The following is a 24,216-nucleotide window of genomic DNA, read 5'->3' as shown; positions in this document are numbered from 1 at the left end:
TAGAGTAATTCTGAAGTATCACTCTGCAATTAATGTTTTGATTACCACCTGCATCCTAAATAACAGAACAGAACGTATAAAGCAGATCCATGCACACCTGAACGGATCAGATCTGATCTCAAGGCCAGAACAATTAACCAAAGGATGGTTAAGTCCAGATGACAGGAGCGACTGACACCCTATAATTTTCCTGTGCAGAATTATCTATAATTTAGCTCATTGCATAACACAAACAGACTTGTATCGTTACTGAAATGCATTCATTTTCGTTTTTTCCACTTCTTTCTGAGGAAAGGAAGGTTTTGTCATGCCATCACGCTTGATGCGGCTGCTGGTTCTGCACTGTAATTTTCATCTCAGATCATCCACGGTTATCAGTGGCGGTCAACACACTCACTCACTCATCCCAACTCTCCTACCTCAGAGAAAATAGTTTCGCTCCGTGGTTTAAGAGAGCAAAGGAAACTGAAACGAGGTGGACCCACAGGCAAAAGTTAGACAAAGAGGAAGGGCGATCACTCTGCCACAAGGCCGTAATCAAAAACTTTCTTTTCTCGAAGTCTGAGCATCACAACAGCAGGAGGTCAGCATTTAGCACTGTGCAACACTGCAGACTGTTAAACACTCAAGCAGCTGACGAATGTAAACGCTCATAACATATAGGGGGCACACTGATTGCACACACACTCACTACATAAGAATGGACATTAACAGAGCTTTTTTTACTTTACACATTATTTCTGTTAGGCTTTTAGGAGAAAAACAGCATCAGCTTACACGGTCATTTACTACAGAAATAACAAGCATGTCTCATTTCAGTCCATTTTCCAACAGAGAGGCCCTCAACCCTTAGTTTTTTGTTTGCTTGTTTTTTTAAATTAGAGTGATATAAACAGGAAGCTGGGATTTAGTACAGCTGAAAGGTAAATGGGAATCTATTGTTAAATGAACTCTGAAGCTCTCAGTTTATTAAATGTTGTTTTACAGTTTGGCGAGGCAGCCTATGGAAACGTGGATGTGTTGCGTAGACAAACATTCAGATAAACTGCTGCAATGCGAGCATGTTTTAGCTGCTATGTTGTCACCCTGAGACAAAATGTCAGATTTCCCTGAAACTATGATATCAGACTGCTGGTTAAAAACAGTCAGTGCTGAAGGACAAGGGTTCAGTAATCATTCGTGACCACTATATGTTTTACACTGCCACATGCAACCATCCATGACATGTGTGACCTTTTGTACTGTATAAAAGAATAGACCTGGAATGCAGAGTGAGCTCACACAGCCAGAAAATGTACTGCATGTACTGCTTAACATCTAGTGTCATAAGCTGTTGTACAATGATCTCTTGAATTCTTTACATATGTATTGATTTCAGTGTTTTAAACAAACAACAAAAGGTATATTCTCATATTTAGCTCTCAACAGCTAACTGCTGCTCGATAACTCACCAATCATTGCCCCAGCATGGACCAGTCAGAGAGGGAGGGCTGATTGCGGCTCATCAGACTGTCAGCGGGAAGCGCATACTGAATGAGGCCCATGGTCGAGTGGCTTTCCAAGCTGCCACGTTTCCCCTCACTTGACTGCAAATCAAACAGTTGTTGTTTTAGTCTTAAGATCAGTGAAATTGTGGAAAATATGAGAGAGGGTTGATTATTCACCTCAGCCTGTTTGTAGGCTCCTTTTGCATGTGGGAAGGGAGGCTGAGAGAGACTCGTCATTTGAAAAGCAGATGAGGACCCATTGAAGACAGTGCGATGTGAGTGGACCCACTGTGGCACATCACATGATCAGCAGCTCTCGCTATCCTGCGCCTGCAGCTAGGTGCCATTGTACAATGCCATTATAGCCGAGTCTCTTTCCCCGCGCATTTCATGCTGAGCTTATCCTACAGATTTCACTTCGGTGCAGCCCTTGGATCCTATAGACACATCTCCCAGCATGCACTGCAATCCTCTAAACTCTTAACATGATTAAATGTCATGGAAATACCATGGCAAACCACGAGGTTCCTCTAAACGGTTTTAAAATGATGCATTCAAGCTCTTTTTCCAGCCCAACACTTTGAATGTGTGAGTTAAATGAACATCCTGCTGTAGTCCTTTTTCTTATGATAAGGCGACTACTACTGCTGCTGCAGCTGCAAAGAATGGACATTATACAGGAAGTACACAGCAACTGGAACTGCTAAACCCAGAAAAGAACAAAACACGAAAATGAAATGCTACCCTTATTAAAAGGTGATAAGAATGTGTGTATGCCAGGGGTCGTTTTATAATTTCAGTAATATGCCATATAATACATTACTCTTTTAGTCACTCTTATTCTGGGGGCTCTGAAGGCAGCTCACTGAGAGCTGAAGTGTCATTCTTGCAAATCAAATGCTCCAGTTGCAAATAAAGCACTGAATTAGCAGCAAATATCACATTATGCCCCTTAATTACAGACTTTTAATCAGGGACAGTAAATGTGTTTTGAGAACACACAGATGCGCATCAATTCCCAGTGTTTCGTCTTTTCATTCGCCTGACTCACTGGCTAAAGAAACAGCAGTTCAAGCAAACAAGATACCACAGAAATCCATACCGAAGTTCTGAGACCAACATTTTAAATGCATTTGTGAAAAGTAGTGATTTTCAAAATGGCAATGTTTGCGAGACCAGCGAGAAGTGGATGGCAAGCCTTTGGAGAAAATGATACTGATATCTGAAGTGAGAAAAGAAAATGAGAAAAGAGAGTGAAAGCACACGGACGAGGCAAGGCCATCTGTGTTTGTGGGTATCATTTGAAGAAAGCTCATGTACTGTAAGAAAAGAAAAGAAGCCACAATGTTAAATCAATAGATACATCACTGCTGTTTCTCCCCCTGCACCTCAGCTTAATCACTGCAGAAATTCAAACTCACAGGGTTTTAGATAAACAAACTAGAACAAGTCAATTCACAAGGAGCAGGTTATTTTAAGTGAATGCACAATATGTAAGGCTGATGGGCTCCGAGCTGGTCACTCCCACCATGCAAACCAGTACTGGTAAACAATAGATTTCGACCAATATAATAATGACAGTCTGCAGCTGGAAAAGGTCATTATCAACCCTGATGAGTCACACTGTTACGTGACTTTTTAAAAAATATGCCAGAATATTTTTCATAGTTATATAATTGTCTATTTTCCAAGCAAACCGAGTCCAGCCTTTGCAGGGAGTTTCTGCCATAAATTAATAAATAAATAAATCTAGAACCAACACACCAAACTAACTGCGTTTATCAAAACTTCCTATAAAGGCAGTTTTTTCCCCATCAAAAATATCGATAACGAAAATGCAAAACAGTGACGTAAAGCGTGCAGCCAGCAGCCACCATCAACCCAATTCGACTCACTCTTGATATTATCCAGCATCAGTAAGCTGTTTTACCACAACAGCATGACAACAAAGCAATTCATCGATACAACTACTGTGTACAGGCAGATGGCGTTCAGATCGCTTACTTTTCGACAGGAACGGAAACATCACCATGGCAACAGCAGAACCTAAAATTAACCCGATTAGCATAAAGTGGAGGGCTAACAATAGATTAGCTTACTCTGTACAAAGTAACCAAGCTAGAACAAGAAGCAAACTCTCCGCTTGGTGTTGTGAGGCAGTAAGCATTTTAGTGAATCCTATTAGTGGACTTGTTAACACCTGGACAGGTAGTTCAAGTCATCCCTGTCAGTTAAAATAGCGCGGCTTTAAACCAGTTAGCACTTGTGACATTAGCTAACCAACAGCAGCAGCAGCAGGAAGAGAAGCACAAACGCAGGTATCTGATCTTGGAACCTGTCCCAAAGATGTTCACACCTTTAAGCAGGTAAACGTGTTTGTGCAATGCCAAACAGGCAACAGCGGCTGCAGCGAATCTTTCTACCTCACTTTACCAAAGAAAGTCCAGCATAAAAATGGCGGTGGGCGGGGCAATCAATTAAGCTGTCGCAACGGTCCGGTGTTGCCAGATTTTTCACTCGGTTTAGCTTTTTATATGATTATAAATATAATTAATATTCAGTCAGCTGTGCGATAAAAGCTTGCACTTACTCTTATAAGTGAGGACTTTTACATTTAAAGTAACATTTGGACTTCACCTAAACTCCATCTAACATGAAAAATAAAAAAAAATACCTCTTTTTGTGATGGCGGGCAGACTTGATGCGCTGATTGGAGTATTCAGTGCCAGTCATATGGCAACACTGCAAGTGCCTGCACCAGCTCTGCCATCACTCTATTTCAGCCCCTACATTATTCAAGTTCCTATTTCTTAACAATCACCAGTGATCAAAGCAGACAGGTGCAATTGCAGGTGGTTGGAGTGGCCATACAGCATCTGTAAGGGTAAAATAATGTCCACAACAAAGGCCTTGTGAGGCTCTCGCTGTCTTTCATCTGGCTGAGGCGAGAGATAAAGAGAGAGAACATGCGAGAGAGCATCATTACAAATCCATCTACACTCTTTATCTAATCACTAATGGCTTTGGAGAGGAGTTTCAAAACCATCAACACTGCTGTTTCACAATGTTTCCCGCAATATCCCCCTTACAGCCAGCCATTATGTAAACCAGGGTACAAAATATGCTGTTCCAGTCTATTCCTGCTCCCTCTGTCTCTTTTCATTCCATATGCCACAGTCAAGATGACCTTTTGCTGCTGATGGATGCCAAAATGCAGTGATCTCTAGTGGATCTGATGTGACAGCAAGATTTTCAGATGATTCGCAAAACACATCGAGAAACTGTCAAGGTGACCCTCATATCTGAGAAGAACCATCTTAATGTGCAGGCCGTCATACAATAAGACTGAGTATATTATGTATGAGCGAGGTTGGTGGAAGTACTAAGCTGTCAGCCTTGCTTTCCTCTGCGTTAAAGGTCAATATTTCACATGTCTTCCTGAAGGCCACTTCCGACCAGCCAGTTGCTGCTTTTTCCTGGAACTAAACCATCGTGCGCCCAGTGGATGATTCCTGAGATCATTGGACAGCTCCATGTGGAGAATGACCTTTTCAGCCATGTGTCACCTGCCCACACGGATGCTCCAGGTGGTCCTCTCAGCATAACGTGTCTGAATGTCTGTGTCATAAAGCTCCAGTGAAGCAACTCAAAAAATAGAAAACAGGAAAGAGGATGACAACAAAACTATTGGACTCAAGTACAGACCCGCATGCAGTCACAGATATGTGGTTATTTTATTTTATTTTTATTCAGCAGTAGCTGGCAAGTGTTTAGTTTAAAAGAAAGCATTGAGACAGTTGGTATTAAAGCCACATAAGGCAAAAGTTGGCAGCACCAAGGCAGGCAAAATATCCAGGCTTGTTCGGTCCTCCTTACTGTGGGAAGCACAATCCGTCTGATCTTCAGGAGAAAGTTTTAATCTCATAAGATTCGACTTCATGAGGTTCTGAGGACCTAAAATAGTGACAGTATGCACAATGTTTTTCACCTTTTCTTTGTTTCTGATCTGGAGCATCTGTCCAGAAGACTTTTTGGTGTGCAAGAACTTTTCTCTCATTAGCAAAAGATAATTATTAAACCTTGGACCTCGGCACAGGTGCACTCCTAAAAACTGATTTCCCACGTGGAGGCGACTGCACTCTGACATAAAATCAAAGCAATTAGAATACATTAATTGTGTGAAACCTCAAGCACTGTTAAAGTCTCTGCATGTTGATTTTCATAGCACACGGACATCAATAGAAGCCAGTGACTGCCCAGCAGGGAGAAAGCCAGTATTAAAACTTGTGATTGTGATTTGAACACCCTAATCCATCCACATGGCCCTTTAAATCTGAACAGTAATCTTGTTCACTTTCTTCGAACAACAAGCCTTGAGGGGAGATTTCCAGGCATTCAAGGCCCTAACCCTCCAGGACAGTGCACCTTCTGCTGGAGTCAAATGAAAACTAACAGGGATAATTGCCTTGTTAAGGCTTCCCATGAAGTAAGCTCCCCAGTGAGCTGCCATGGGAATGATCATGCATATATGGATGAACCCCACACTCCTCCTACTCGGCTAGAAACCACCTGCAAGCCGCCTGGCAATGCATATCCTCCATAGATGGGGCGGGTAGCTGTGGGTGGTGATGGCTGACAGATGAATGGAAAGACAAAGAGCACAGAGACGGCAACATTTTAGCGGTTGACAGCCATTTTTCAGAGTATAAGTGTAAATGACAGATGGATGATTAGTGTATGTGTCTGTCTAATCCATCTGTACAGAGTCTACTCACACTCTGTTTACATATTGCAGCGTGGCAGAGAGAGAGGTGAAGCTCCGGCCACTTTGGCTTCAGCGCACCCAGGATTCACCAGAGAGATTACTTCTGATTCCCTGACAGCACGCTTGATGGTGCTTGTGCGTGTTTGTGTGTCCTTCTCAGGGGAAAGCTCAGAATGAGGCTCAGCTCAAGGCTGAACATGCACGGCTGCCTCTCCCCTGCTGACTTGGCAGTGCTGATGAGGGTGGGAAGGGACGCGGGTGTTGTTGATTTTGCACGCATCCCAAGGCAGGTCCCCACTTAAATCACGCCACGCAACAGCACAAAACACAACTTCTCCAAGGGAGGCCAGTGCTGTCATGGTAACAGCGTAGAGTGACCTTCAGAGGCTGCTGATGCTCCCCAGAGCCGCCTCCTATTCTGCTTGGCATAGACTTTGTGAGTCATCAACAACATTCAAATTCACATGCTCCCTCTTTAGAGGTTCAGGGCTTATTAAAATGGATGAACAAATTGGAAAAGAATGATGGAAATAGCAACAACTGAAAGGAAATAACAGCATTTTCAGCTTTTGCAACCTGATTACCATAGTCAATAACAAATCCATCATAAACAAGTGCCATCACAAATGAGATTATGATAATAGGGCGTGCAGGATCAAAGGGTGCTGTGCTCCACCATTAATCCATCAGTGTTTACATACAGCAGCACAAGGCGGCAGGCTGTTATGTAACAGTAATTCAAAATGCTCTACAGGAAGTGCATCAGGGCTGACTAAGAAGACGATCCAGTGAAATTACTCCCAGTAAACCACAGGTGGAATATGAACCACTGCTTCACATCAGGAGGATTTAGCACCAGCCTAACATACGGTGAGGGTTTTCCACCAGGAGAGCCGGTCACCAAGGATCACTGAGCACATAAGCTTGTAAAAAAAACACACACCAGAGCCATGATAGGCTACTTCTTTCCATCAGATTCCAGCCTGGGAACACTGCCACCCACTGGGGCAGAACAGGAAGTGCAGACGTGATGGTGGTGGTGGTGGGATCTCTCCATCATCATCATTCAGGATCTTCAGGATGGCTCGCTGGCTGAGTTAGCGTCTGGAGCACAAATACTTGTTGTTTATCTTTGTAGAGTTCAAATAAATGATGCATACGGAAGATAAAGCATCAACTCTGTTTCCAGCAGCCATTAAAATGTACAGTCATCACATTTATAGTAAGTGTTAGTCATGTGTCCTGCCAGTCAATACTCTGGCATTTCGCACACAGTGTGTTGGACTGAGTGTGTGCACATATCTTTGATGCGCTGTGACTGGATAACTGGACACATTTTTTTTTGAAAAGATTGATTGGGATACACATGTCGTATCCCGTTGCCATAGCAACCCCCAGGGACCTGGAAGAGAGCTTCAGACCAGATGACTTAATTCCCAAAGGACAAACAAGACACTCAAATCTGCCATCCTCTGCCTCTTTCCATATGTCCTGTGTGTGTGTGTGTGTGTGTGTGTGTGTGTGAACGGGTGTGTTGTGTTGCTGCGGTTGACTTACCATGCTTAAACCTAATGGAACATCCACATGAAGCCAACACGAATCAGACTTTGGATTTTTGTTGTTTGCTTCCACAGGATGGAGTCTCACAGTGACGACGGCATTCATGCAGCATTTCAATTTCCTCAGAGACTGATTTTTTTTTTTAAATCACATTTTGTGTAAAGGTCAAATAAAACTATGTTATTCCATGTGTGTGTCTAAAACACAAACACTGAAACCCAGAAAAGTAAAATTCATGACTAATAAAACTCGTTGCTCTTTGAGATGTCAGTGAAACCAAACAATTCTGGTTCTTTGATTTGATTTTTGTAATACCAGGCCTGTTTACATCAGTACAGATACATTCAACAGTTTATCCAACATCAGTCATTTCTCATGTCCTTTGTTTCAATCAATTTATTGATGAATAACAAATATTTAACGTTGATCGTCTGAACTTAAAGCATTAAGTTAGAGCATAAAATAGAGAGATCAACGTGTTATTACTGCGTGAAACGAGAGACACTTGGGTTTAGAGCAGAAAATGCTTGTCTTTTGTTAATTCCAAATGCAGAGAAAAGTCGAGGCCCCCTGTGCTTTGTGCTTCGTGCAGAGATTCCTCATGAATATTTAAGTTCAAATCAAAGTGTGTTTCGATCCAATTACATTCAGTTTTATGTTTTTTCTAAGATTCGAGTTTTGGATGTGAGAAAACTGACTTTTGTACATTCATGCTCCACAATTTTTCCTGTACAGAAATGGTGAAAAATATGCACGTTAGAGTTCTGTAAAAGAAACAGCAAAAACATTCCCACCAAGAAATACATAAATTAAGCCAGCTGGACAGAAATCCACTGGACAAAACGGACAGAGCTGCGTCCAACTCCTCAGGACAGAACATGAAACAAAGTTACAGAAGCAGGACAAATGAAAAACACCAGCCAACAGGCCAAAGGACAGAGCAGAATATGGATTTGTAGTGCCATCTGTCCTTTTTTAGGATAATGGGTTATGAGGGGTGTAAGGGGTAGACAGAAGTCATTCTGGCGAGAGAGTGATTTAGGTGACAGCTGCAGTGATAAAATGGGCCAGATGGAATGGGTTGAAATTGTTCGGATATGCTTTATAGCTGCTGATGATGTAAAGGCTGCTGGATAAAGTAATAATCACTTGTCAAAATGCAGCAAAATGTCTTCTAAATGGGTTGAGGATGGAATGAGGTGTTCAAATCACGTAATTCCTGGCTAATAATAAAGCAACATCAGCCTAACATTTTCATTTGATGTTCTTTGGCATTATTTTCATCCTATACTTAGATTCTTGGTCACTTTAAAGGGGTGTTTTACCACGTCTTGGCTGCTTCTTGGTGCTAAGACACTGCAGGTGGTGTAGTGACACTACAAACAAGAGAGAAGAAAACAAAACATTTAAAACCTTTCCATTACACCGAGCCAAACAAGGTGAATTATGCCATTTGGTAAATGTCATGTGTTTGGACTGCCATTAGTTGATTCCTCTCTGTTTGCGAACTGTATCAGAATCCCATTGACTTTTACAGGGCGTCTGGACAAAGGCCGACTCCGCATGCGGTCCTGGTGTTGATGGAAGTGCATGGGAGGCGTCTGAAGTCATCGTTTGTCTTCAGAAAGCGACCAGCCATGCAGCGTGACTTCAAAAAGCACCGTCATGGCGGCACGACAGAGAAATCTCACCGAGCCGAAAGAGGCCGTTTGCTGCTGCTGCAGGAAGTACAGTGCGACGTTAGGTTGGGATCGACGGTCTAAACGCAAACCATTTCCCATCACCGAGGACAGTTTAATCTGAATGCTGGCTTTGAAGTGTCACCTTAGATATCACGCAGTTTTGAGATAATAAGTTTTAAAAGGTGCACGGCTAGGTGCGAGTCCCTTTCAGGCTGGTGGTTGAGAAAATGGGCTGCTGTGATAAAGCAGAGTAGAAGGAAGAAATTGCACAAATATGGCCAGTATCGTTCTCTCCATTCGCTCTCGCTCGTTCAGGCGTCCTGACCCCTGACATCCTCTGTGTGGATGAGTGCTTCCCTGCACCAGGAACCCTGGAGATTGAGGAGATTGGCTGCAGAACCGAGAGCATGAAACCAACTGATAATGAAATATGGCTTTTATTTTTTTACAAGGACAAGATAAGGCCTGCTTCTCGTCTCTGTCCCGACTATCAGCCTCTCAGGATCTAATGCGCTTTGTGAAAGCAGATATGTTGATTCACAGCCGAACATACAAACAAACCCGTCTGGACACACGGTAATCACTTCGAGTCTTGATCCAGAAATCGTGAAAACTCCAAACAGGAAACCATCCAGTTTAAGCCTTCGCAGCTATCACACAGGCCGATCACACAGGCCGATCACACAGGCTGATCACAGTTTAGAAAACTGAATAATTCCCTTCCAACGGTAGGATGATGATATAATTGATGGAAAGTGTGCAGGGGACACAGCAGATGCAGAAGTTGTTTTCCCCCCCGACTGGCAAATACTCAAATTTTTAATGCTCAGTGGGTGCATTTACATGGAAACAAGACAAACATGGCTTACACTGTACAGTAAACAGCTGCAGTTCTATCAGCAAATAGATTTTAACAGGACCCAAGCACACGTTTGCATTGGTGAAGGAGAAACATTGCTGTCTTGGTGTTGAAATGTGAATATTTTGCTGCCACTTCCTGTCAGGTATGATACACATGGCAGTAAAATCTTGATTACCCTTCAGCTGTTTTCTATGTGTTGGTTGTGCTTCGCCGGTCTCAGAAAAAGCACGTAAATGTGTCAGAAGAGTCTTTTTCTGGCCACTATTCCTGGTCCACAGGCTACTGGCTGGCATCAACTGGCATTGACTTTTTTAAAAGTATTACTTTGCTGATTCGTCCACTTATTCCTGCTGACCCTAAAGTAGTCCACTTTAATTAGCAGAAAAAAGATGAAGTCACGACATCCGCATCCTCAGTGGATACTTGAGCCTACTGACATTTCCTCAGTTCTGCACACAAGAACTGAAGAACTTCTTCAGCGTTAACCTGCAGTGCGTCTGTCTGAAAAACACTTTCTACCATCTGACGCTTTTCTCCCGCTTCCTGAGATGACCACCTGGACTGTCTCTGATGTCAAGGATGACGACTTATAAAGCTCTAAAACAAAAACACAGAGACAAGATGCATGCTGAGAAATTATGTCCAAAGACATGCAGTCCAATCCAGCAATACGACAGAAAGGTCGAACTTCAGGTCCGAGCAGCGTTTTGTGACAAACGAGAGGCAGATATGAATTGTCTTTGCCCTCTGTGGCTGCTCCAAATGACAGACCCCACAAATGTTCATAAAAATGCTAATAGGGATTACAGGGAGAGCCCTCCAGCACTTTTGATCAGCTGAAAGAGGCCATTGTCTGGAAATTTAGTTGACATCAGTGCTGATGTGCTTCCTATAAAGATGCTTCACTCCCGTCTCTGTCACAAGGTGATGGAATTAATAGTGCCGTGATGTTCTGTGGGGTGGATGGAGATTTTATGTCCCAGGATGGTGTCTTTCACGCAATCAGGCTGGTGATTGGCACATTGAATCATCACAAATGTGTGTGTGTGTGTGTGTGTGTGTGTTGAGAGCCAGGCGGAGGGACCGAACCCCCCGCCACCGTCACATTGCATTACTGACTCAGTGGCATGGTATCATCACATCAAATTAGTCTTAATGAACACAAGCGAGTCGACTGAGGAGAGAGATAATCAAACTTTTATTAAATGTCTTAATCTTCTGTACATGCATAATGTAATGGGGAGAGAAACGGGTCTGTGATGTCTGTCTGCGAGTGGATGGTCTTTACCCCCAAAATATGCGAATGTGTGTGAAAGCAGAGTTATCTATCGACGGCGTAAAGCCTATTGATTAATTGCAACACTCACGGAGCAGCTCCTCAGCAGAATAAAACGAATACAGAGAGTAAAACGCCACTACCAGCCAAGCCTGTTCCCTCGAGTAAACACAAGAGATGTATTATCAAATAGTACGTTCCTTCAGTTCGTTTGGTTATCATACAAAACAACGCACTGTAGCTCACTCCTCACATCTTCCACGCCACTAACAGAGAAGCTAATCGTCTTTCAAACACTGCAAAGACTTGTAAACAAAATACAGGGAACAAAATGCTTTTTTTTAAAAAAAAGGATTCCACATATATACTAGGCACAAGGGTTTGACCCTGAAACGTTTCATCGAGGACAAGCATAATACTCAGATGTTAACGTTGAAATGCATTAAGCATATAATTGGTATAAAGCCTTGCTTGTGTTAGATTCTACAGAGAGTCGAGTTTTCTTCATTCGGGTTTGTAGATGCCCTACTGGGATTCAAATGTACCAGGAAATTACTGGACGAAGGTAAATATGGCACGAATGTTCCAGAGCTCCAGGTTTTGACTGTTTTGTTTTGTAAGACTTGACAATCTCACGTGCGTTAAGCTTTGAGCCCACTTTGGCTGATGGTGTCAGCAACTGTGCAGAATTTGGTCCAGAAGTTCATCGCCAGAAGCCCCATCGCTACGAGTTCACTGATGAAAACGCACTCGGACAAAATTCAAACACTGCAGAGCTTTTCAAATTGACGTGCGTGGCTGCCGTGACTTTCTTTAACCTCGAGACTTTTAAAAGAAGTTTTAAAAGACTTTGTGTGCGCTTATTTGTGCAGCACATACATTCATTTTACTTTTGCTTTTTGAGACCTCATCAAAAAAAACCCAAAACAATCTAAATGGCGTATATACAATAAATTTACATTAAATATGTATACGATGACACACAATCCTCATGAGATTGTCAGGACAAGAGAACTTTAGCCTCTAGTTCGCTCAGTTTTCACAACAAATGGAATAATTCCTCCTCAGGCGGGGGATATAATTAAGGCTGCGAGGCTGACGACGACTACAGTTTCACCTCTAACAGACAGAATCAAAGAGAAAACAGGCCATGCTGCTGGACTTGAACCAAGGCAGGAGGTCAGGAGAAAGGAGATAATAGAGATGCTCCATTCGTTTCGGGGGGGTTAGGGTGGGCGGGCTGTTCGGTTCTACCTCGTCAGCTGGCCCACCACTTTCAGAAGAGTCTTGTTCTCCTGTTTGAGTTGCTCGTTTTCATCTTCAATGTCGTCCAGGTCCTGCGAAAAAAGGGAGAGACAGACAGCTCAGAGGTGAGCACCCAGTGGACACGTTTGGACACTTGAATATTCACAGCCCTGCCTCTGTACCTTTGAGGGCCCACACATGTTGGAGTGTTAGTCTTAGAGTTAAAGTGAGTATTACTTGCTGCCAGGTTTCCCCCCCTCCGGCCGGGCTGCCACGATAGCAGCAAATTAGACATTAACACCTTCAATTAGTTGCAAATGAGAAAGGACCTCAGTTGCCACAGTGCTGTCTCATCTAAGTGACACTCCTCATTTTGGGTTTGCTCCATCACCGGCGGCCGAGAATGAGCCGAGCAGCATCCAGAGGAATTTAGAAAGTCAAAGTGAGGAGGTCACGAGTTTCTAGGCTTCATGTTGTTACTGCTGCAAAGGAAGAGTGATAAAAAGACTGATTTCACATCAAACAGACCAGTCAAACTCTGCAAAAGGGTTTTATTTCAAAGTGGCTATAATCAATATTTGTATCAGTGTGACAATGTGAAAGAGTTTGGCCATAATGTGCAGCTTTTGTTGGCTTCACAAAGCGTCATAGCAAGTTTCAGCTCACTGTTTAGCTGTCTGACCAAATGTTGCTCCTACCATTCTCATAGCACTGTGTTCAGGGGGGAAGCCCTAAAAGCCCGCAGAACGCGACCTGCTCAGCACAAAAAGCAGCACAGTGGAGCATTTAGCAGCTGAAGAGCAGATATTTCCCCTCAGGAGCTGGTGGAGTCACAAACAGAGCTAAAAGAGGGTGATTACTGGACCTAAACCTGCCAGGCGGTCAGAAATTAGACTCCAAATACGTGATAAAATTGCTCCACAACTGTTGAGCGTGCAAATAAGCTAATGTTTGCTCGCAAGTTTGTCATATCTTATATGTCAACGCGGTGCTCACAACTTGTCCCCGCTGCCCCCGAGGAGCATTTACTGCAGGTTTAACCTTTTTCAAAATACAAAATCAACTTCATCAGTAGATGGAGGATCTCATCAGCCTCCATCGCACAGATGCACATGCCTCCAGTAATCTGAGCCCTCCACACGACAGGATTCCTCTTCAAAGTAAATCAAAAGGTTGAGCAGCTGAGCTTCATCTTTTCTTTTTTCCCCAAATCAACTTCTACAGTGACTGAGCGTCCAATCTTTTCTGCAGAGACGGCAGACTGGATCAGCCGTTATCTCCTGCTTTCCCATCAGGCCTTGCGGGAGCCTCTCTCGGGGACATTTCTGATGGCTATCACCGTGTTGACCGTCCTTACATAAAGCCCCTCTCTTATGACCGGCTTCCTGTCCATGTGATGCTATCGACACGATGCCTCCTGCAATATTGCACTCGTAGTGCTTGCAGATGTGCACTGCAGTGTGTATCACAACGACTCAAGTGTCAGGATAATAACCGAGCAACATTCCTTCGACTATTTACTGAAAATGTGCGCATCACTAACTGCTGGATTTGCTGGCAGAGCTCGATCTCTTGTTTAGATATGATTGGCTCAGCAGGGGAGAGCTGAGATCTCTTTTCTCTGAATATCTGAGACGCGAAAGCCTTTCAGATCTACAGAGAAAACACGGGCAAAGGCTGCGAGTTGAGGAGGGATTGTTGACAGTCTGGGGTGAAAGAGAGATGAGGGTTCAGACCACTTGGGGAGGTTTCACTCCGGCTGCTGAATATAAAGAATTCTCAGCTCACATGAGCATCCCCTGACCTGTGAACCCCGAGCACAGTGAGAGGGAGAAACGGGACCCGACCTGTGAGGCCAAACCAAACTTAAAAACACACACGACCCCTGCTAGTGGGTTCACGTCAGAGTGAAACACTCCCGAGCGTGAAGACTCCAGGATTTCTACAAAAAAACCCTCTGAAAAGAATCAAAATAAGGCGGCTTATCATCACTCATGTAAGCATTTTTATGTCTTAACTGATTTTCCTGAGGGAGGACTTGGAATTCTCTTCTGCAGAGCGTTTAAAGAAGAGCCACAACAAAAACGTCCCACCAGCTTTCTGTTCTAAGATAATTTGAGAAAGCGCCCCAAAATGACATGTGCTTAAGTGACAAATGCAGTAATTACGGCGGGAGCAAACAGCAAAGTCAGGTGACATAATTAGAAAGTGTCAAAGTGCACAAAGGGTGGAGGTTCCAGGTGGATGTTTGGGTCAACAAAACATAGTGGGAGCCCACTGTTTGTCTCCTCCGTCCAACAGTGAGTCACGGCTGTCTTGACCCGTAATCAACCCTTTACTCTGGTAACCATGACGATGAAGGTTCCCCACCCACAACAAAGCTATCGTTTTAGCAACCGTTTCAGTCGATCGATAAAGTCCACACTGCAGTGTACAGTAAACACAGAAGACGGTTTCGTTCATTTCCACTTTGGAAATAAATCTTCTGAAAAGGTGGCTGATTGCAGTCTTGTTCTCACACCAGAGGTGGGCCGAAAACGACTGATTGGCTGAAGAAGACGAGGTTGTAATTTGGTGATCGTTAAGTTTGGTCTGCAGTCTGACTTTACTGACTGTGAAAACACAAAGTAAGTATGAGGTTCAAATTCACTTCAAATTAACATGCAAAAAAGTTTTAATTGGGGGGTTTCTGAACTCTGAATGCTGGACTTGTACTGAGTAAAGACAAGCTGAAATAGAAAACGTAACTGGGTGTTTAAAAGTAGGAGGTTGAAGTAATTGTGGCGTTTTCAGCTGTCACAGCACAGTTACTTATCGATCTTTTGTTTATTTTTGCTTTATTCAACATAACACTCTGTCCAAACTGATGAGACGAGGTCCACAACAGTTTTTGTCCAATACGACTGAAAATACAGTCAAAAAGAAGCCGACAGAAAAAGTCTTTCTCAAATTGCTTCACGTGTGAAATTCTTACCCACCAGGCGGCCAATTTGCTTGTGGACAAATCAATAAGACATTAATGTCACCTGAAACACTGATGCTCAAATGTCACCAAACCACGGGTGACTTGCTGTACAAAACGCAAACTGCATTTAGAAGGCGTCTGAGTCAAATAGTTGCTGTTATCTGGCAAAGTGTGTAAATCCAAAAATAAAAGTTTGTTTGTGTCCAAATCCTAATGGACCGCAGGAGAGTCACTGGAGAAAAGCACACGGCCGTTAAACACAACTCACACGAAAATGCCAGATGATGATTTACAACCTCCACAAGCCGCCCACACGCGACAACACAAAGGGACGCTCGAAATATCAGACGGCAGCAGCAGAAAAGCACGTGGGCTGGACTCACTCTGTTCAGCAGGTCGATTTCCTCCTTCAGCTTCCCGATGAGGTCGTCCTTGTCCTGGTGGGCCTTGAACAGCCTGGCGTTCTCCTGGCGCTCTCTGGCCAGCTCCTGAAAAACGACTCGGCATCATGATTACAGCTTACATGAGACCACTTTACTGAAAGCACATTTTATTTCCAAAAACATCCACACGCCTTCCAAAAGTGCCGTCTGTCATTTTGTGACATGACAGTTTCAATTAAATGCATCATTTTCTATTTCCAAATTCAACACGTTCTTCAAAATACCCAATCTGTAATAATCAACACAACCGACTGTCAGTGAACAATGCTTTAATGGTGCCTTTTTTCGTGGTGCTTTTGTGTTTCCTTCAAATTTCACTTGATTAAAAGCCAGCGTGTTTCTGTCCGCCTCCTCCAGCAGCCGCGGGGACATGAAGGGAGAGTTTTTCTTCCTGAGAAACTGGATGTACAAAATTAACACACAAATGTTAATGTGTTGTTTATGGTGGAAATGAAGAAATTTCCAGTTTCAGTGACTGTCTGTTGCCTTGAAGCATGAGTTGTTTCCATAGAAACAAAATGGGCAGGTAAAGGGGAAAGAAAAAGCACGTATTGTAGCCAAACTCTATTCATCCTGGTTTTTAAACAAACACCTCTTTCACTCCTTTCACAGCGATTAGGACTCCTGACATACCTGTGAGAGTAACTGCCTTTCTTCTTCCCTTCAACATAATGCAGACACACTCGAACGGCGTACAATTTTCAATTTGCTTTCCAGTCCAGAAAAGCTCAAGAGATCATCACTGAACAACAACCCTGCAGCTTCACTCTTCACTATTTTAGGAGCCTGTTTTTGTTTGAGTCCTCTGCAGTCCACAGTATGTTCAGCTGATACTCTGTGATCCACTTCCTCTAGTGCGAACCCCAGACTTCTATTTTCATATTCAAGTTTTAAGAATAACAGAAGCGCATTCCAGCTTGATACAGACATTAGTGTGCGCTCGACACAGAAACAGGAAGTTGTTCCGATTTAAATCTGCACAGATTTTGATGCTAAGCTCCTAATTTCTTTCACCAGTGACCAGTGAATTCTTACAGTCTGATTTAAGTGCCCTGACTGAACCATTACACAACGTTCTGCTCTCCACGTGCAGAACAAACACATACCTACAGACGACCTAAAGCTGCAGCTGGAAGTCTGCCAACATACGAAACAACGTGCGCAAAAACAACTGTCCGAAATGTGACTTTTAGAGAGTTTCCGATCATTTGACTCAGCGAAACATCACACACAGGAAGTCGCAGAGTTACTTTAACAAAACCTTTGTTTGAAAGCCTCTGCGCTGACTTTCTGCAGTGGCAGCAGCGAGAGGCTGAGTGTCTGATAGGAACGGAGGAGGAGGAGGAAAACACATATCTGCACTGTAAAAGGTCATCTCTTCAACAACACTGAGGAGAATTTCTTCCAGCGCTGAGCCACAGTTTCCAGCCAGAAAATCGCAACTCAAAAGACTCAAAGTGGAAATTCATCGCAACAAAGCGCTGCTGATAAGAGGCTTTCAGTCGGCCAAAAGAGTTTTGGATGGTCCCCTTACGGAGCTCTGGGAGCATATTGAAAACTTGATAGGATTTGGCAGTGATAGCAGAGGTCAATCATAAAGCCGACGCTTCCTCTGTGATTTTACATCTCCACGGTGCTTGGGGTCAATTTATCTTTGGTCGCACCGAGGGAAGCAGACGGAGGAAAACTCGGCTCAGGCTTTGCTCTCACTCGCTGATATTTCTGTAGAATTCGTGTGCTGTTTGTATTCAACAGTGAACGTGCAGGAAGATGAGCAAACACCACAGGAAAGCACATCAGAGGAGGAAATCGTGTATGTTTTGGTTCAAGTCAGGGCAACCACTGAGCCCACCACGGCCACGTCCTCAGTGGGGTTTCTGAGCATTTCTAAAGCTGATTCCGACCTTTTTTTGAGCCTTTATTCTTAAAATGACAGTAAACATGTTTTCTAGTACCAACACATTTCATGCTGATATGTCTGTTATAATTAGTAATGTAAAGATAAATTAAATCTTAATTTCAGTTTCAAGTTTCAAGTCCTGAGAGTGTGAAGGAAGCTTTGAAAAAGCTTTTATCGTTTAATGTGGGGAGATAAAAGTAAATGCATCAGGACTCACGTTCTGAGTATTTTTGTATTTCCTGTAGCTGTTACAGGTGAGATCTCTGTGTCTCCATGTTTTTTCCCACCTGACCAACAGATAAGTTTTTGCTCATTTACCTCCTGTTACAGACTTTAATATAAATAACAGAGAAGCAAAGAAAGAGCCAAAGTGCACTATTTGATAAAGAAAGACTTCTGACTCCACATGCACTTGCACTCTCAAGAACAACAGGTGCTGACCTTCTCACAGCAGGGAGTCGATAAAACCTGCCAACGTGTGTATTCTGACTCATGTGGACTCATCTGACAGGAAACAGTCCAGTCTCACAGCAGATGCACAGCAGTTTTTTTTATATATCAACAACAAAAATGGATTTAAAGTGTCTGGGCTGATATTAACCTTTATGAAGTAAACACAGAGTAGACAACAAACCTATGCAGGCTACATAACGATTGATGCTACTCTCATGTCTGTCTACATTAACAGCTTGAATTAGCATTAAAGTGTGGAAACTGTTAGCCAGGCCGCAAAATAAAAACATACAAGCAGCCCTGAAGCTCACAAATTTCTGCTGTTGAGTTATCGGCTATTTTGCTGCCTGTTGAAATACACTACACTATGTGGACAAAAGTATTGGGACACATCTCTTTATTATTGAATTCAGGTGCAGTATGGGGCTGTCTTTCAGGGTTAGGGCTCGGCCCCTGACTCCCACTGAAAGGAAATCTTAATGCTTCAGCATACCAAGACATTTTGGACAATGCTATGCTTCCAACTCTGTGGCAACAGTTTGTTGAAGGCCCTTTTCTATCCCAGCATGACTGTGCCCCAGTGCACAAAGCAAAGCTCCATAAAGACATGGTTGGATGAGTTTGGTGTGGAAGAACTTGACTGGCCCACACAGAGTCCTGACCTCAACCCCATCCAACACCTTTGGGATGAACTGGAACGGAGATTGTGAGTCAGGACTTTTGGTCCAACATCAGTGTGTGACCTCACAAATGCTCTGCTGCATGAATATGGGCAACACAGAAACATTCCAGAATCTTGTTGAAAGCCTTCACAGAAGAGTGGAAGCTGTTGCAAAGGGGGGGACAAACTCCATATTAATGTCTATGTATTTAAAATGTGATGTCATTTGCATCCCTCTTGGTGTAATGCTCACATGGCCCGATACTTTTGTCTATATAGTGTAGTTACAACATGTTTTGTCCTGTGAAAGAACTTCTGCTTTTCCAATTTTCATTAGTTTTGGTGTTACAAAGTGAGTTTCAGACGTACTGGCAGGCATATCTTATAATTCTTGGATTGGTGGAGTAATATTGTGGTGACTGTAGTATCCGATCGGGGTCAGTGAACACACCTTCTCCAGCTCCTCCAGCCTTTTCTCCAGACTTCCTGCTGCTGCAGCTCCTCCGTCCCTGCCGTGACGGTTGTGCCGCTGTCTGCTGTTCCCTCCCACCTCCTCCTCAGATCCCGGCCCTGCAGAGCTGTTACAAACACACACAAAATCATAAGTACAAACCTTAAGACGACTTAAATACTCGTGTTTTTATACTTTGAATTCTTTACGTGAAAGAGAAAGCTGGAGAAATGTTGAATTTTGTGCTGATTTCCACCATTCAGAGTGTCCAACAGCGGATCCACACTGAGGCTGTTTGAAGGTATGAATCATACCCACATTATTAAACTTCAATGGGATGACACATCCATCATCAAAAGAACAGGTGGGAATATCTTCAGCATGTTTGCCCTTTCAATTAGGCATGCATTATTAACACCCCTCTGCCTTTTATTCCATTAATGGAGGAAAGGCCGTCAAGGGTTTGCAACTTTGGTGCAAAAAGGATTCTTATTAAGAAACAATTTACATATTACAACTTCAAATAGGCAGTAAGAACTTGCGCATCACTGTTCTTAAGCTGGTTTTAAAGGTTTTCTGTATGCAGCTCGAGCAGAACATTAACCTTATCTCCTCTTCGCTTCCGCGCTGCTTAGAGACGGATGAATTCTGGGGCAGCTGGGAAAGAATATTCATGTAAAGTTTATTTTCTTTCCGACCTTATTTCAGTAATAATTGACATGGAAACTTGGAATGAGTTGCTAGCTCAGTACCCCCGCAACTACAACAACTCCCACTCCCCGGTATGAACAGATTGTGCCAGGTTTCTAAAAGCTCCCTGGGAATCAAATTACTGGGGAGTCTGCAGGCTTCGCTGGATTGTCTGAAGGGGGCTGTCTGCATTTTTCTACAGCTAAAACAGACAGCAAAGCTGCTGGCAAGACAAAGGACGAATGTAACTCCTCTGCACCGTCTGTATTCCTTTCAGGACCTGCCAAATGTGATGTTCCCCTTATTAGACTACTTCACAAAGTGCTTTTAACTCTGAGACTGGAGAGGCAGGAGTGGCCAATATGGTTAAAAACTGTCACAACAGTTGTCCTTTGGCATTCTTGGCTTTTTGCTGGATAAAAGGACGGTGGTGGGCAGGGGAGGGTTATGACATGCAACACGTGTCTCTAGCAGAGGCTCTACTAGTCTACCAGGATGCGCTGACTCTGGAACAGATTTAATAACCAGAGATGAATGTCATTTTTTGGGCTGCTTTAGTGACTTTCATACCTGCGAAGTCAAAGCACTTTATCACAGTGATGTTTAAATCCTACAAAGGGCACATTTTCAGACTACACCTTGACAAACCCTGGCAGGACTCCACTCTGCTGAAGCCTGAACAGATTTGTTGTGAGAGATTACTGTATTTCTTTCTTTTTTAAATCTCTTGTCATTGGAAGTGGGCCGAGCTCAGGCACTAATTAAGGTGTACCAATCAGAATTTGTTGTTTGTCGATGAACTCTGGTCAAATCACGGGAGTTTCTAAGTCTTAAACTCTTAATAACAAAATGACTAAACAGGTTTTTCAACTCTGACTGTTGCCTTTTAGTTATCAATGTTAGATATTTATTTAGATATTTAATGTTAGAGTGACCATGAAACGTGAAGGTGAATGTGAAAATGTTACGCCAGAAAGATCTGGGAAAAGAATTTGAAAACCTGCAAGCGGTTGAAGATCTCAGCTGAATGTGGTACATACAGACTGTGGATATTATTATATCGTCCTCCAGTAAGACTCTGCACAATGAAACTGATACCGTACATCACTTAGACCAGTCTGGGTTTAAGTTACTCCAGTCCTGAATGGGTGGCGAGACTGAAATACAGACGTGTTCAAGCTCCATCATGTAAACACCAGCTTAAAACTCCTCTCTCTGAGACTGCAGAGGCTACACTCTTCTGTACCTTGACATTTACAGAGCCAACAGCTTATTTTCACTCTTACAGAGAGCTAAACGCCGCAGCAACCGTCGCTTTTGATCAAGAGGCCATCCTTGAAACGCTCGTCTTGGCACTCGCCCACGTCAAGATAAAGTGCATTTCATTTGTCTCTCTCTCACCGACTCTTCTTTTATCGGCATGCGCTCACACACACACACACACACACACACACGTATAAATTACAGTGTGAGACAAAGAAGACATCCCCTCATTATGATGACTTAAAAACAGCCACACACAAAACAAAGACATTCCTTGTGTATGTCTACATTCATGCATGTTTCGAGAGATACATACACACACACACACATCCACACACACATGAGTGCTCAGCGGGCGTTGAAGCCAAGTCTAAACATCCATGGCCTCGATACTAAATATCACACCGCGGCCCATTAGCACCCTGCAGGGTGAGGTCTGAGGCAGAGAGAGGCTGAGCCAATCACACACTCTTGGGAGCCTCAGCAGGTGGGCAGGAGAAAGCACCAACAGGAGAGCCTATAATAGCAGCAGCAGCCACAGGTACAACAGGTATAATGTCTCTCACAAACTCAAGTGTCAACGTGGGACAAGTTAAATCCACAACACACAGTACTCAACCATCTGATTAACGCCCTGCCTCAGCCTGACAGGAGTCCCCCCCCCCCCCCGACCCCAAAAGCAAATTCCAAGAACACATCAACACAAAAATCAAGTCACAGTCAATTTAAAGGTGTAATCAGTAATGCCTCCTTGTCCCTCTGCACAGAATTACTGTAATTTATGGGTGGGGGCTTGCAAGAGTAGCTGATCAATGTCAGCTACTCCCCTTGAGATTTCAAGCCTTCAAAGTAGGCAGAGCTGGCATGTTTTGGTTTGGAATGCTTCCATCTCCCAGGCCCCCTGAAGTATCCACGATGAGCTACAGAACGCAGGTAGTTAAGATTTTTTATTTGTAAAATTGGCTGATCAGTAATGCTGTTAACTATATTAAACGCTAGATATGTGCATGGAAACTGATGTGATATTCCCATATAAGATATCCAGGCAGCAAAATGGCAGCATTTGAAATGAAAAAGGAGTTTTTCAGGGACAAACCTTGCAGATGAATAGCTCACATCTGGAGAGATAAGAGATAAAGTAGCTGAGACAGAAGAGGTCGGCAGAGATGGAGTAAACTAGACAGAGAAACGTATTTATAAAGTTGCTCTATCAGCCATCTTTTGCTGCCCAGCACACCTGGTGGCTTATCTGTTGCAGAACCGTGGAGCACCCAAGTGCATCCAAGCCAGCTGATGAGAGCAGCAGCCACAATTACAAGGCCAGATTGAATGTCAGCTGGTGAACTTGGCTGTTGGCGTTGGCCACAACTTCATAGTTTGGTTGCAAATGGCGCAAAATGAACACACACAGGACACACGCAGGGCTTGTAAAAGAGGATTGTACTGCTGATTGTGTGTGAGGATCAATCTTTTGCACCACAATACACTTTAAGGCTTACAGAGCAAACTTTCCATAGCAAACAGCTGCAGACCATTTTGGATTATCATGTTAGAGCTTATAGTGTGGGAGGGCTACCAAACTGTATCACAAGCTGCTTTTTTTGGCCTGTGTCCCTTTGGTGACTGTGATGATGCTTCCCCTTCCTCATAAACCATAAATAATTGATCACAAAAAGCTCTCATTTATTTAATATTGCAGTAAAGTGAAGGCAGGCGAAAGGACATTTATTTTGACAACAAGTTTTGGACTCTTGCTCATCCATCTTTTTCAGTTTGAAAGCCCCTCATCAAATTCCAAAGCAAACCTGACTGAGCTGAACCACACATTTTAGTCTCCAGACCTTTCAAAACAAACACTTTACTTTCAACACCCCCTGCCAGCTACAGCAGTGAAATGACGGACCGAACAAAGTGTCCAAAGTCCAGATGGTGTCCTGTCAAATGCTGTTCAAAACAGTCATCAACGGTCATCTTTCTTGAGCCATGAAAGTCTGGAAAGAGCAGCACTGGGAGGGGAGCTCAGCTGAATGGGGGGAATCTGCTCTCGTTTCTCATCGCAGCCTCTGTTCCTTCTGTTGACACATTACTAGTGATGCTGAAGCAGATAAACTCAGGATAATAAAATGAGTCTCACCTCTTGTGGCGGCCGCTCCCGGCTCTGGGGGTATCCTGAAACGAAAAGGAGGGGAGATAAATTCAGAACAGAAAGAAAACAATCACTCAAAGATCTTAACTTCACTGCCAGCCGTTAGAAAGTTTAAACCTAATTTTTAAACAGTGAAGTTAAGTCTCTAATTTTAAACAGAACTGAAGTCGATATCAGAATGAGTTTTTAGATGTCATTTATCATGTTTATCTGCCTTGGGTCGTGTTTCTTCACCAAAGAGGAGAAAAACACAAAATCCCATCTACAGGATAAGAGAAATTTATCAGGAGCAGCATTTATAGAGAGCCTTCAGGTTGTGTATGAACGTTTGTGAATCGCAGCTGTTGAGCTGATATATAGATGAGCT

At 43.3% G+C, this 24,216-nt stretch overlaps 2 protein-coding genes and 1 long non-coding RNA gene across 11 annotated transcripts in view; 1 reads left to right on the top strand and 2 right to left on the bottom strand.

The window, feature by feature from the left end:
- The window catches only part of syt1a (synaptotagmin Ia), a 155,753-nt gene extending 151,751 nt beyond the window's left edge, over window positions 1-4,002 (bottom strand). For 6 of the 9 annotated variants that reach the window (XM_046379669.1, XM_046379670.1, XM_046379671.1 and 3 more), the window contains exons 1-2: window positions 1,665-2,930; window positions 1,452-1,586 (exon numbers count right to left, since the gene is read on the bottom strand). The gene's annotated coding sequence lies outside the window, so the exon portion shown is untranslated. Of the gene's footprint in view, window positions 1-1,451; window positions 1,587-1,664; window positions 2,931-3,491 lie in introns of those variants that run through there. The other 3 variants (XM_046379673.1, XM_046379674.1, XM_046379672.1) reach the window with 3 other exon arrangements.
- A 173-nt stretch (window positions 4,003-4,175) lies between these two features.
- Window positions 4,176-5,338, top strand: LOC124054032. Its single transcript, XR_006842297.1, has 2 exons — window positions 4,176-4,776; window positions 4,905-5,338. It is a non-coding gene; the product is annotated as an uncharacterized LOC124054032 (long non-coding RNA).
- A 6,193-nt stretch (window positions 5,339-11,531) lies between these two features.
- The window catches only part of pawr (PRKC, apoptosis, WT1, regulator), a 57,325-nt gene continuing 44,640 nt past the window's right edge, over window positions 11,532-24,216 (bottom strand). Inside the window, exons 4-7 of the mRNA XM_046379680.1 lie at window positions 23,838-23,872; window positions 19,751-19,877; window positions 16,226-16,330; window positions 11,532-12,969 (exon numbers count right to left, since the gene is read on the bottom strand). Coding sequence (XP_046235636.1) covers window positions 12,883-12,969; window positions 16,226-16,330; window positions 19,751-19,877; window positions 23,838-23,872 — 354 coding nt within the window. The 3' untranslated portion in view covers window positions 11,532-12,882. The remainder of the gene's footprint in view (window positions 12,970-16,225; window positions 16,331-19,750; window positions 19,878-23,837; window positions 23,873-24,216) is intronic.

Source organism: Scatophagus argus, chromosome 22 (assembly GCF_020382885.2).
Source record: "Scatophagus argus isolate fScaArg1 chromosome 22, fScaArg1.pri, whole genome shotgun sequence".
Taxonomy (NCBI): Eukaryota; Metazoa; Chordata; class Actinopteri; family Scatophagidae; genus Scatophagus; species Scatophagus argus.
The sequence above is the reverse complement of the archived record's forward strand: the minus strand, read 5'-3'. Positions and strand labels throughout refer to the sequence as shown.